Here is a 15,249-nt window from a genome sequence, read left to right as displayed (position 1 = left end):
TGCGTTTACCAAGCTGCATGCCAAGCAGTCAGTGATTATGTTTAAATAGGATATGTTGTGTTTATATCGAAGTATTTCCTCTGTGCTTTTTGCTACAAGGACCTTTCATTTGGCATTACCAACCAAAGTCTTGCAGGATTACTTTCACATGGGAAGAAGAACTAGCAAGAGCAAGCTCAAAACAATTAGGCCTAAGCAAGTTGCTGATTTTGGTAGAAAGTACCACCAGTAGGCGGTGGTGAACTAACAATGACTAGACCTAGTCCTGCATTCTCTGTTCTGTTGTACATACTGCTCGTGAGTTCAAGTACTGGTTTTCCAATTAGCACAGGTTGTGGATTTGGTAGTCGATCCTGCTCATGGCCTCAATCTGTTCCATCAACGCCTACAGGTGCGTATTATTTTGGAACGCAGTCTCTCCTGTGTGTCTCAAACAAACCAGTATTATACGGTTCATCTTCGCGATTCCCATTTGCACCATGGCACAGGCTCATCTGGTACAAAGACTACGTGTTAGAATGGGGAGTCAATGGATTTTCAATAAACTTTAACCGATCACTCTCTAATCAGTGTCTTACCACGTGGGAAGAAGAACCAGCCGGAACAAGCTCGAAGACAATCAAGGAAGTTGAGGGATTTGGTAGAATGTACCAGTACTACAACGGGGAATACTCCTTCCTTTCCAATAACTGCCACATGTTTGCTAACGATTTATCTCGTTTCTTGACCCGAGGTTCTCATCCTGTGTTTTGTGACGCGCAGCATCAAGCGGTGCAGCAATACACGCCCACCGCATGTCCAGCTGAAAACTCGGACACTTTCAAAGCAACATATTCCCATTTCACGGGACTTAGATCAACTATTCGGTGGACAATGAATAAATGTCGTCGATATAAACTGGATTTGACAAGATTCATGCGTGATTACTGCGAAAGGATGGATGTGTCACGCACATCAACGACCGAGTCTCCGTCCACAACAATTTCCCTCATGGACCTTGCACGGAGGATGGCAAGAGAAAGACAAGAAATGTTGGGCAGACAGTGGGGTACATGGTGAACATACAGTATGGGATATACGTATGCAACCCATTGCTACTGGAACCGGGTGGTCCGTGTACAAAGCCAATGGTAATTCCAGAATTCAATTCAAAATGTGAATTTAATCAAATTGTATCTACATGGCATGGGGGAAATACCTGATGTAAAAAGAAATTATCCTCACTGAAATTATTCTTTCTTGGAGTAGAAAAAAGTGTTAGGGGATCAGAGACTTTTAGAGGATCAGAGACCACTTGCGAGTAGACCGAGTTGATAAAAACTGCTGAACTGATTGGACTCCTCTTCTATACAGCTGCGTCTCCTGGGCCCCGTCTTGTAAACAAAGAGTTGCAATGGATCATCAACCTTAAGTATTATGGAAATCCATCAATGTCATAATTTTTTTCTTTAGCCTAGGAAATTTGTCCTTTGATAACGAAGAGAAACACACTGAATTGTCAAGAAAACAGTGAACATATGACTACACATGATATCCAGAAATATTTTGAACACGCATGTATTTTAGATGTTAACCTGGCTGGCTTTCCATAGTTGTGGTTGATTGGATTAATCGTAACTCTTTGTAAGACGGAGCCCTGGCCAGCTTTCTTCATTTAATCTTCATCCCATAAACCTGTATGTAAGAACCTTACTGAAATAACTGTACAGAACACTTGAGTAATATTTGAGCATTAATATGGAAGATATTCCATCTGCTTTTCAAAAGGCTTGGTGTTAGCAAATGATAATCAACTTCCCATGAAAAACCAAGACATAATGGATGACTTCAGATTTGGTGTCAAACTTTTGGTGTTAGCTTAATAATAACACCAACACAACACCAAATTTTGAATGAAACTGGTGCTGGGTAGTATATCACTCAGTGTTGAGATATCAATGGTGTCATATGAAACATTTCACTTGGGTGTTGGATCACAAGGCAGGTTGATGTGTGCTTTTAACACCAACACCATAACACCAAACTTGATATCACCCGGTGCTTTCAAGATTTTGAGCTCTTTTGCACATTACACAGTAACGTTTGTAGAACATTATAACTAGAATTAAAGAAAAAGTAGGCAAAAAGACACGAGCTGAATATTCAGTGACAAAGTCATATTTTTTTAATTTTCTTTTTACTCTGTAAACTCTCCCTGGTTCTCTGAAACTAAATTTGGTTCTCATAAAATGGTATCATTTTCATCATAATATACAAAACAAGTCGGCAGTCAGAGTAGAATAGTTTTTTTTTTCCAACATACTCTGAAAACACCCAATGTATTAAAAAGTGGGCTCATACACAATTAAACTAATATCACACGTTTCTTCACCATATACAAAACATCAATCTTGTGTAGCAAACTCCTTTACGTATACTGTATCAAGAGTGTAAAATTCTAAACATGATAGTAATAAGAGATGATACACACATGGGAACATAAGTCATGCGATCAAATGAGACTCGTTACAGCAGTTATACACAAAGCATGCTGAAAGGAAGGGGTTGCTTTATCCTAATCTTGAAATATACATCAAAATTTATAGAAATATCAATTGAATATGAGAACAAACGGGTCATTGCCATGGAAAATGAAGATACATAGGTGCTGAAATAGGGAGTCACATATAACTGTAGTCCCATGGTACTTAGATTCGTGTGGTACTAGTAAAAGTTTGATCTCCTTCATGTCTCAAATGTAATTAAGTCCTTTCTCTACATAATTCTGTATTTCTCTGATACAAATAGAGTTAATATTTTCTTATGGATACTGACATAATTCTGAATAAAGGTTTCAGAGATAATGACAAGTGAAAATGATAGTCTATGAATAACTTATATTAACCAGCTGCAAAAAACAAATTTCATATTTTCATAGAGAAATACATGTATATTTTATTGACAAATTTCACCTTTCATGAAGAAAACTCGATCAACATTGGTTGTCACTAAAAGTAAAATCTGAGAATTTTCCTTACGTTTGATCGACTGAAAAACATAATTCTGTTACTAAAACAATAGATAAAACAACCGATAAGTCCTTTCATGAAACGGTTCTGGTAGGAATAAAACTCTAACAAGAGAGAAGTGATTTTCTAATTTAATGTACTCCTACTGGCCAGATCGTGAGAAAAATACACTTGTACAATAGTTGTACATGTAATTTTCTAAAATAAAAGATTAAAAATTAAAGATGAATACATGTATAGAAGAATGGGTTGAGTATGGGGCCTGGTATACATCAATTGCAGATCCAGTTGGGTTTGATACAATGTAGTTTCAGGGGCCGTATTGCTTATACATAATCATTAGCCCCTCACAAAGATCCGGTTGGATCCATCCCTTTTAAACATGACGTCTGCTTGTCAGATCATAACGACACTCTCTAAAGCCCGATGCACACTCTGTTGCGATCTCATTTTCAAACCAATTGTAATAGCATTTGATATAAATATTCCAACCAACAAAATGCTGATGAGTGGACTTCCAAATAATGGTATGAATATTAAATTCTACTTTATTTTGGGCCTCTAGAAGGAATAAAGCAAATTAAATCCAAAATTGAAATGTCATTATTGGCTGCCAATTGAAGCCGATTTGGACTTTCCTCGAGCCTCAAGGCTTGCAGCAAAGCAGAATTTGGATTTTAGTAATCATAGCATTATGCCGAACTACAAACATAAGTTTTATCCTTGGAACTTTCATATTCAATGCAAAATGCGATTTGTTCTTTAAACATCACATCCTAGATGGTTCATGTAGTGTGCGGCAGGCTCTATGGATGCGTCGAGGAAATATATCTGTATGCAAATCATGCACAGAAGTGCATCAGTAGGTTTTGTGGAAATAAGGTAACTATGGAACTCACAGAGTGGGTTTAGACTAGTTTCCATAGTTACCGCAGCTCAGTAGTCCCACCGATGCACGAACAAACCTGTGCATCATTTGTTTTATAGAATGGTGGACTTTTGGGGCTAAAAAATCAATTTTTTGTTTAGCCCTGTGTCAGTAATTACTCATGCATAACACCCATTCTATAATGAATAACAATGCATTCAGCAAAGTGAACACTATCAATATGCAACATACGATGGGTGATTTCATGTTCGGTGTTGACCTTTTGGTGTTAGTGTTAGGTCAATTTTTAAACGAGTATAACACCAAACATAAAATGAAGATGGTTCTGAGAAGTCACTCACTAGTTGTTGAGGTGTCAATATTGTGATCTGGATCAGTTTTACAAACTCGGGATAGGTTTTGGAGCTAGGGGAAGCAATCCAAATTCCAACATCAACGTCAACACCAGACTTGAAATCACCCAATATAGTAATTTCTATGAACCTCAATGACCCACCATTCAATTGGACTAACTTGAGTTTGAAAGCAATAGCACCGCATTCACATCGTGCATGGCAATCCAAAAACATTTGTGCGGTTATCTATGAAAATGATGTAAAAATAAAAAGTGATAAAACTCAAGGGTAAAATCAAAATCAGTTTGCATAATCCAAGTGATTGTCTATGCATTTCGCTACAAGTACATTTCAGCAAAAATGAAGTGGAAATAAAAACATTAAAAAAAAATCACCTTTTCTATGTTTTTTTTTTTAGCAATTTCATGATTTGCAAAGGAAAGAAAAGATGTAAAGGTTCTCATATTTAGACCACAAGCACTATATAAAAAAGGACATCAGTAACAGATACCGGTATCATTTTCATTCACAGAAATTGCATTCCATTTATCACAGTCATCTATTTCAATAAATCAGTGCCCTTTATCATGAAAAATCAAATCAATTGTACAATTAATCGTAACTCACGACTCTGGATAGTCATTGTCATGATCTGGATTGGATCAATTACAACTCTTTTAGAGAGAGGGAAAGAGACAAAGAGTGATGAAAAGAGAAAAAGAGTGAGAGAGAGAGTATTACAACCTAAGGGAAAAAATTATCATTACCAATATATGTCTTTAGATGTAATTCAAATTAGATCTAATTTCATACGGCTGTTTTGTGAAGTTACACATGGTAATACAGATGAAATACATATGGAAAACCAAGAGGGTTCTCTATTACATAATCATATATGCATTGAATTCGAAAGAAAAGATGCTGATTTGCATTTTAACTCTTGAAACATATCGTCGCTTGGTGGTTATAGGGGCGATTTATGCGTACATCAATTCCAATTGCTATTGGTCAGGAACACAGATGGGCACGAGAGCGTTAACGCTCGAGATTGCTTTCAAGCAGCATGTGCTTGGGTCTAAGCCCTTCATAATGCCAGCGCTACAGCAATTGGGAATTGCAGCGCACATGGATCCTACCGCCCCCTGACAGGCATGCAAATATATTTCAAGTGTAAATTAGATCACTTAACATAATTTGAATTAAATAATTTGAAAACAAAGATTGATATGTCAGGAAGTACTTTTGGCTCCCCCTAATGGCCCTTCATATTCCAGTACTCTGAAAAGTCACACGCAACTGTATGAACATTTGCATGAAATGGCCGCCTGGTGCAGGGACAGAGCCAGGGTATTTCAATGGGGGAGGGGGGGTACCAACCTGATGTTTCCTAATTGAATACCAAATAAACACAATCCAGTGAACAATCCTATCTATTCTTTTTTCCTGCTTCTTATTTCTTCTGTTCAATACTCACATAATCAATAGGGGGAAGTAGACCACTGCCCCATCACCCTCACCCCCCCTGGCCTGATGTGTGGCACATAACTGCAATTAAACACCAACTCCTAATCATAACAAAACTCTTGATACTTGATTGGAATTACATCATTACGTCCTCCGTCAGTTAAGTCACACATGATTACAAACTGATATCTGCTTCATGTCCCTATTGCATATCATAAGTACGAGCAGCAAATTGCAAATAAGATGGACTAGATGGTATATTAAGCAGACAAACGCAACTAAATATCAACCATTATGTGTGCTTTTTAAGCATTAATACTGGTTTCTTGCAAAACATGACCTGATTCAAGAAAAAATTCCAAAGGGCGAGACTCTTTGACAGCACTCTTAAACAAAAGAATGCCGATGCTTACGTATAAAGATGACTGCCTATGATCGTTTGCAAAAACAACTTAAAATACAGGGACGGGGGCTAAACAGAAGTCATCAAAATCTAAATATATTTACAACTGTACAACTTTCATGAACACACAGAAAAATATGACAATATATTCAACCATAAAACATAATAAAACATAAAAAAGGAATCCAGATGGTGTTTCATAAAGCTATTTGTAAGGTACATGCCACTTTACCGACTGGTGATCCTTTCTTATGATCAAAATCAACACCAGTGAAAATTTGGTGCATATTATTTACCACAAGAAAGAATCACCTGTCGCAAAGTTACTCGTAATTTGTGAACAGCTTTACGAAACGCCGACCAGGGAAATGCTTCACGAAGAGTTAAATGAGACTTAGAGTCGTGCTTAAAGGTCAAGTCCACCCCAGAAAAATGTTTATTTGAATCAATAGAAAAAATCAGACAAGCATTATGCTGAAAATTTCATCAAAATCGGATGTAAAATAAGAAAGTTATGACATTTCAAAGTTTCGCTTTTCAACAAAATAGCTATATGAACGAGCCAGTTACATCCAAATGAGAGAGTCGATGATGTCACTCACTCACTATTTCTTTTGTTTTTTATTGTTTGAATTATACAATAATTCAATTTTTACGAATTTGACGATTAGGACCTCCTTGCCTGAAGCACAAAATGTTAAAATAATGGAATTCCATGTGTTCAGGGAGGAATGAAACTTCATTTCACATGACAATGACAAGAAAATCAAAATATTTCATATTTCATATAATGAATTACAAAAGAAATAGTGAGTGAGTGATGTCATCAACTCTCTCATTTGGATGTAACTGGCTCGTTCATATAAATATTTTGTTGAAAATAAGCGAAACTTTAAAATGCCATAACTTTCTTATTTAACATCCGATTTTGATGAAATGTTCAGTGTTATGCTTTTTGAATTTTTCTCTTTTTATTCAAATCAAGTTTTTGTTGGGGTGGACTTGTCCTTTAAATGACAATGCGAACAGAGTACCCAACGCATGATAAATATGCGGTAGATCATGTCAAAACACAGTCTGACCAGTGAGGCAAAGTATTAAACACCACACAGGAAATTTAAGTGTGATTTCTTTTTTTTCAGTCACTCTTAACTCTTTGTGAATCCTGACCCGGATTTAGATTAAAAAGTATACTCTAGAGGGGTGCTATGAGGAGGGCAGGTGCGGGGGTGGCGGAAGGCTCGTGTTTCGCCGAAGAACGGAGCGGATGTCGCCCGTGAAGCGCAGGGCGTCTAGGAAAGGAAGAAGATTGAGAAGCCCCGTGTCACTCGGCTCGGACATCCATGATACAATGGGGATGCCGTTATCTGCAAAAAAAAAATGAAAGGGTAATTGATGGTGAGGGATTAAAAGAAAGTACTGGTACGCTAACTTTGCAGAAGCTAAAACTTTTGGAACAACAGACATCTGTCCAACTTATTTAAGAAGTATATGTTTTGCATAACCTGGGTACCGTAACACAAAGGTTAGTGATTGATCGTACGCTTGATTTTCATGCTTGATTGTACATTGTAATCAATGGAATCAATCTTAGAAAATGTGTCTACGTTCATTGCTAAGCTTTGTGTGATGGGCCACTGGTCTGAAAAATTGGACGCCCTTATGACTGGCCTCGATGCCTAGAGATTAGTTCTGCACATTTTTATTTTCCCCCATTTGTAATATTAAAATAAGCCCTATAGAGACATGGAATTGTCTAGAAAACATCGAATATAAAGGCATGCCCATATAATCTCCCAGCTATGAAACACATAGTGGCCCTAATTCACAAAGGTGGTTTTGAAAACCCACGGTTTATGCACATTTCCTATATACATTACGCTTAATTTAGCATGTATCGGGCGGATGTATAATAAATGTCCTATGCTGATGCACGCTTTTGTCACAGTGCGCCAAATTGATGCCTGTTACCATGGTTAGATACACTATTTTATTCATGAGACCACTGTTTGAAGAGTGGACTCATTAATTCAAAACAGTGGACTCATGAATAAAATAGCATGGATAACCACGGCAACAGGCGTCTATTTGGCGCACTGTGACAAAAGCACGCATCAGCATTGGAAATTTTTTGATATACATGGTAAAATAAGCGAAATTTATACAGGAAATCTGCATAAACCATGGACTCGAACGTGGGTCTTCAAAACCAACTTTGTGAATTCGGGCCATAATATTTCAGGATGAAAAAAAGAGATGAGAGAAGGCTGACGTGGGTCGGCAAGTGGAGCAGGTGAGAAGGTAGCAGGTTGGCTGTTCATCTTCAGGAGGTTAGTTTATAGAGTGTATCCAATGAGAGTGATATGACCATTGAAGTCATTCATTATTGACTTCTACCACAGGCAACTGGAAATTTAACTTCAAATTCTAATTCAGCCTTTAAACTCTGTGATACAAACCCCCATAATCGATCCTTGGACAGGCACAATGACTGACACCACGTTGCCTACCAACTGAAAAACAAATTATTGGCCAAACTCTCGTAATACCTATATACGGTACAGGGCACGGTAACATTATCAAGCCGTCAACGTACCTGGAAAGAGCCTGTAAGCACCGGGAGAGTTATCCACGATGAATATACTTGACAGATCTGGATGTACTGCTGATAAATCCTTTGTATAGCTCCCTGAGTCTAACGTACAATGCTGACAAAAAAGGAATTACAAAAGAAAGGAAATATTGAATGATGGTTAATAACCTGATAAACAAAAAGCCAATCTTCAATTAATTTAAGAAATAAGATATTCATTTTTCTCCAACAATATCCCAGCACCTGCTGAGAGACTTCACCCAGCAGTTGCTATGGTATTGTTGGAGGAATATGAATATCTTATTTCTTGATTAATCCCCAAATGAATTAATTATTCTTTTGATACAATTAATGCACTTGAGAGATCTGTAGATTCTGCTGATAAATCCTTTTAAAGCTCCAAAAATGAGTCTCACTAGGCATGTTGAGACAGACTGGAGGTTTTAAAATACCAGGTATTTTCCAAATGCGAAAGAACAATACTCCTACATGTAAATATCCCCAAAATAATCTTGCTATTTTTAGTAAGTACTTGTCAAAATGATGAGCACTATTGCAGGGATTTTTCCAAGGTCATGGGTATTCTAGCAGTGTGAAAGCAAATAATAATAATAACGACTTGTATCTCGTTGGTTACCGTCTTATCAATTAGCAAGTATGTTAGCTGTGGGTGTATGAGCTGGCCATTGATACTCAGACCATACAGCATATATATGCTCAGAACTTTGAGAACTTACCTAGCAAGTCTCTGGTTTGGGTGGGTACGAGTTAGACAACTGGCAGCCGTCTGTTTCGAGGAGTTTTTTAACATTATATATTTTTTTATTTCTCCTCGTACACAGACGGCTTGGTTACTGTCATATCAATTAGCGAGTATGTTAGCTGTGGGTGTATGAGCTGGCCATTGATACTCAGACCATACAGCATATATATGCTCAGAACTTTGAGAACTTACCTAGCAAGTCTCTGGTTTGGGTGGGTACGAGTTAGACAGCTGGCAGCCATCTGTTTCGAGGAGTTTTTTAACATTATATATTTTTTTATTTCTCCTCGTACACAGACGGCTCGCTATCGTGCAGTCACCATTAGGAGACTTGCAATGCAAAATCCCCGTTGGGGCTCTTCAATTTTTGTCTTTAATGAATGAAAATTTTGAAAGTTAACACAACCAAAATGCAAATTAATATTCCCTTTTGGCATTCATTGCCAAAAAACTGAGAAAAATCAAGTTAAAAGGAACAAAAACAGTGACTTACCTCGGCTGTCGCGCAAATTCACTTCCCCATTTTATCCAATCTTAAGTACATAAACATATGGCCATTGAGTCCCCTGTACAGATCGCGCTAGAACTTCGGTCTCTGTATTTGATGAGTGAAGCCAACGCAGTTCTCAGCTGAACAACCAACATAACAGAGACCGAAGATTTTGCCCTAGGTACGAGTGCAAAAATAATTATAGGGTATTTTGACGGTGACTTGACATTTGCTGCTGGACAGTTGCTCTCGGCTTAATTTTGTCAAAGATGTAGGGTTAGGGTTGCAATAGGGTTTTGTGTTAGGTTTAGGGTAGGGTATAGTGTTAAACCCAGGGTTAAAGTTGGTCAGTCGATTAGTGAGTGGAATTACAGTGGAGCAACTGGGTCCGGAGCAAAAGTCATGGAACCATTTTAAGCCCTGAACAAGTTCTTGTATATTTACAGGTATTCTGGTGATCGAGTCGGTGTGAAAACACCTCAAATCTTCTCTCACTTGAGTCATTTCGCATAATGAGAAGTGAGCTCATGTGTTAAATCACACCCATCCAATCAAAATCAATCGCAATTACCTGTCTATAGTATCTTCTTTGAAGTAAGCCTCTACCGTTATCTAATTTTTCAACGACGGGCGATCCATAGATCTCCATACTTGCTGTGAAGACTACCAACTCAAACCATTGGCTAACCTGAAAGAGAGCAAGAAAGACAAAGATTTGAAATGAAAATAGTTTTGGACTTTGAACTCTTGTATGTAGATGGATAATGATGACCTATGTTGAAGGGAAAGAGTCATTAGAAAAGGATTTATAGATCTCCATACTTGCTGTGAAGACTTCCAACTCAAAGCATTGGCTAACCTGAAAAAGAGCAAGAAAGACAAAGATTTGAAATGAAAATAGTTTTGAACTCTTTTATGTAGATAGATAATGATGACTTATTTTGAAGGGAAAGAGTCATGACTTTCGGTTTCATGTGTGGAAAGGGGGAAAGTTTATTGAAAAAAAAGTAATGAATGGATAAAAAGAAGGTGATGATTTTAAAAGGAAGGAGTAGGTAATCAGAAAAAGTCGGAAGAAGAGGAAAGTAGAAACGAAAAAGACAGGGAGAGTGGGGGGGGGGGGGTAAAGTTGACAGACAGGAGTAAGAAATAAACAAAATGAAAGAAAAATGCAAAAGGAAAAAGAAGAAAATAATGTCCAACATGGATAGAATCTTTATTACAGTCATTGTAAAAATTAAGTAAATATGTGCAATTGAAAATTGTACAAAATTAAAGAATCACGGACAGAAATTATAAAGAAGAATTAAACTTTGCCATAAATTCAGGGATGTCAACCTTGTACAACTGCAATATTTTGAGGAAGAAAAAAAAAATTGAGTAGAAAACCCTATTTTTCAATTTTCTGCAAAAGACATTGTGTATTAGTGTGATATAATTTTTGGGGAAAATACTACAATTGTTCTACAAGGGTGCAATTGCAATTCAAAATCTAGTTTCCATAATGGCTAATATACCATAAGAGTAGGCCTATTGTAGTATTACCCTATTTGCAGATATACCAACTTTTTCAGTATTTCATACTGATTGTTTTTCTATTAAAAATAATACAGGTTTCAAAGAAATACTTTTCCCAAGATTTATGTCACACTAGTGCACAATGTCTTTTGCAGAAAATTGAAAAATAGTGTTTTCCTCTCCAAAAAACTGTTTTCCTGTAGTATTAAAGTGTTTATAAATCATGTCCCAGGCCAGTAGTACACATTTTAGTCATGCCCGAAATTTTACTGTCAGGTTAAGACAGACACTCTTTTTGTTTATTATTGTATATCCCAACCCTGAGCAAAGAGCGCGCCAATTCGCTTTATCACTGAATGTCATGGACAAATAAGACAACAAGAACCAAACCAAATAGCTCAAAGTCTAATTGCATAGTGCTTGTTCAAATTATTGAGGTGGAAAAGGGGTCAAGGATTAGATGCGTTCATATGAGAGTTTCACACATGAGTACAACAAATATATGTCAAGGCTACCGCTTAATAAAGGGATGGTCCAGGCTGGAGATATTCATATCACAATAAATAGAGTAATATCCATGGAGCAAAATGCTGAAAATTTGATCAAAATCGGATAACAACTAACAAAGTTATTGAATTTTGAATATTTGCATTATTTCGGTGAAACAGTTCTTGGCATGTCTTAGAACATCAAGAACTAACGTGATTGGATTGACAAGTGATTAAAGTGCATTAGTTATTTATTGCCGCAACTTCATATTTCATGATAATGGAACATTTATGAGTTCATGTTATAAAACAAGAAAAAGGAAAGTGGGGATGTGACATCATCACCCCACCTATATTCATGAAGATGTGCAGATGACTGTTTTCACAAAATATTGATAAACTTTAAATTCAATGACTTCGTTATTTGTTATCTGATTTTGATGAAATTTTCAGCATTTTGCTTTGTGAATTTTGCTCTATTTATTTAGATATGAATATCACCAGCCTGGACCATCCCTTTAAACTTGGATCATATTATAGGGATGACCAGCAAGTACACATGTACCACTTGACTCAAATTCAATCTTCGTAATGGTACATGTATGACCATCAGCTTGTATCATCAATAATTTTGAAGTATGTGAACACTAGTTTTGGTCATTTGTAAACCCCTGACATTATTAACATCATTACAGTTGTTTAAAACTCATCACACAATTGTATAAATCTTTAAACATTTGTGAAACATGATAGACGTTGCTTGTCTAAAGCTTAAAACATTTGTTTATTTAATCATGCAATAATTAGACCTTGAATATCACTACTGTTGATGGTTGTTTAAAGCTGATCATATCGTTCAGTGATAACCATTAGTTATCATTACTAGTCAATGCTTGTTTGATAATACTGTGATAATACATTGACTCATTGCACAGCGCCACCATCTGTTGAGATTTAGAAAGGGTATGCCATGATTTGGACCCATAATGCATCATCGATCAAAATGCTTTCATTGCATCGGTCATTAGATGATTTTTTTTAACAAAACTTTATTAAAAGACATGTATAACTTGGGAAAATAGTGCATTGTGTGTCATTACCATGTGACTGTTTTAATTTCACCACGTGGTGGCGCTATTCAACATGTCATTGCAGTGTCACTTTTGCAGCAATTAAGCAGCAGCAAAGATTGGCAATGGGTTTTTAAAGCAAAGCAGTCCCATGAGAACTCTGCTGAAAATTTAGTTGCGGACTTTGAACCGTGCCTTTAAACAGCTGCTCATTTTAGCTCTTTTAGAGGAAGATGTTTGAGAATAGTTTAGATGTTCCAATATTTACTCTGCAAACAAAGAAAATCTTATCTCCATCAAATTAGAATAACAAGTAATGTCAATGTTACAGTATGGTGGAATTCTACATCTGTTCAAAATCATACCTTTCAATGTCCATGTTAAAATGCAGATGTCATTTCAAATTATTTTGTGAAGGGCCTGCCTGAAAATTCACTTCACTGCAATTCAATTCGGTTTATTATGTGAAAGACATTGTAAAAGCGGTCCAGAGACTGATACATACAAAGTTAACTGAAAATCGAAAAATACATTTAATGAATATAATACTTATGAATTACCAAAAGATACACACAAAAAAGGAAGATTAAATCTTGCACTTAAGGTTCATTCACATTCGAGAAACACCATTAAGGGGAGGGAAATTATGCTACAAAAAATAAAGTGGAAATAGAATGACCAAAAAAATACAAAAACATATTGGGTATGTTGATTGCTTTCATTGTAAACTGAAAAACCAATTGTAAAATTGTGAGCTTCACAAAAAAATACATGACAAGAAAATGTTCAAAATGACTGATAATAAATGATTATGTGGATAAAAACAAGAGATCAAAATAAATCACCATAGAATAAACATACTGCAAATTTGCAAGAAACCTCCTTCTTCTCCTCTGCCTTCTTCATTTTTTCTTCTACTTCTCTATGAGCAAGCAATGGGAATAATACACTCCTACATGTATACAAAAGGCTGTTTAATATCTCCTTATTTCTTGTAATTTGCTTTCACATAGGAAAAATACTAGATTTTTGTGGATAATCAGGTTTGAAAAAACCTTGGAATTAAACATTTTTATATTTCAATATTTTCTTATTTAACTGTCAAGCTACACTTTATGTCATACTTACTACGCTAAGAAAGAAGTCCACATGCGGCCTTTTGTAGACATAAAATCTTTCAGGAACAGAGTCTATTGTAACCTATGAGTGTAAAGAAATGGAGAAAAAATATATATATCATATAAGTCATTTCTGGATTCTATTAATCTTTTCTGTCATTACGCACAAATTTTTTAACTACCGGTATTAAAAACAAGTATATTTGGTATTCCTTTCCCATCAAAATAAAATTATGGAGAATTTTTGTTATCAGATCAGAATATGGAAAACAGTTTTTAGCGGTAGGAAACTGATTTCAAGATTTGGGATTTGAACTCAGGATCCGCTGATTAAGAGACAAGAGTATAGTATGAACCACTTCACTGAGATGTATGCTGAAAGGACAAGTCCACCCCAACAAAAACTTGATTTGAATAAAAAGAGAAAAATTCAACAAGCGTAACAATGAAAATTTCATCAAAATCGGATGTAAAATAAGTTATGACATTTTAAAGTTTCGCTTCATTTCACAAAACAGTTACAGAGATGCCAAGTTCAAAGACCAGCTATGTGTGAGATTTTCTGTGAATCTGAGTGAGATCACAGACATTTGAGGGGATGAACAAGAGTCCAAAATGCTTGAGTCTCACGCATTATGCGTGAGACTTGGTAGCTCTGCAGTTATATGCACATCTCGGTCAGTATGCCAATGAGGGGACTGATGACATCACTCACTCACTATTTCTTTAATGTTTTATTGTATGAAATATTTTGATTTTCTCATCATTGTCATGTGAAATGGGGTTTAATTCCTCTCTGAACATGTGGAATTCCATTTTATTAACATTTTGTGCTTCAGGCAAAGGAGGTCCTAATCATCAAATTCGTAAAAATTGAAATATTGTATAATTCAAACAATAAAAAACAAAAGAAATAGTGAGTGAGTGACATCATCGACTCTCTCATTTGGATGTAACTGGCTCGTTTATATAACTATTTTGTCAAAAATAAGCGAAACTTTGAAATGTCATAAATTTCTTATTTTACATCAGATTTTGATGAAATTTTCAGCATTGTGCTTGTCTGATTTTTCTCTATTGATTCAAATCAACATTTTTCTGAGGTGGACT

At 36.1% G+C, this 15,249-nt stretch overlaps 2 protein-coding genes across 2 annotated transcripts in view; one reads left to right on the top strand and one right to left on the bottom strand.

The window, feature by feature from the left end:
- On the top strand, positions 1-1,157 carry LOC121427150. Its single transcript, XM_041623399.1, has one exon. It carries the CDS (start codon positions 250-252, stop codon positions 1,057-1,059), a length of 810 nt encoding a protein of 269 aa, XP_041479333.1. The 5' UTR covers positions 1-249; the 3' UTR covers positions 1,060-1,157.
- Positions 1,158-7,041: 5,884 nt separating this feature from the next.
- The window catches only part of LOC121427568 (CTD nuclear envelope phosphatase 1A-like), a 39,971-nt gene continuing 31,763 nt past the window's right edge, over positions 7,042-15,249 (bottom strand). The window contains exons 4-7 of the mRNA XM_041624023.1: positions 14,150-14,221; positions 10,517-10,633; positions 8,696-8,807; positions 7,042-7,466 (exon numbers count right to left, since the gene is read on the bottom strand). Coding sequence (XP_041479957.1) covers positions 7,306-7,466; positions 8,696-8,807; positions 10,517-10,633; positions 14,150-14,221 — 462 coding nt within the window. The 3' untranslated portion in view covers positions 7,042-7,305. The remainder of the gene's footprint in view (positions 7,467-8,695; positions 8,808-10,516; positions 10,634-14,149; positions 14,222-15,249) is intronic.

Source organism: Lytechinus variegatus, chromosome 14, assembly GCF_018143015.1.
Source record: "Lytechinus variegatus isolate NC3 chromosome 14, Lvar_3.0, whole genome shotgun sequence".
NCBI lineage: Eukaryota > Metazoa > Echinodermata > Echinoidea > Temnopleuroida > Toxopneustidae > Lytechinus > Lytechinus variegatus.
This window is presented reverse-complemented; position numbering and strand designations above follow the sequence as displayed.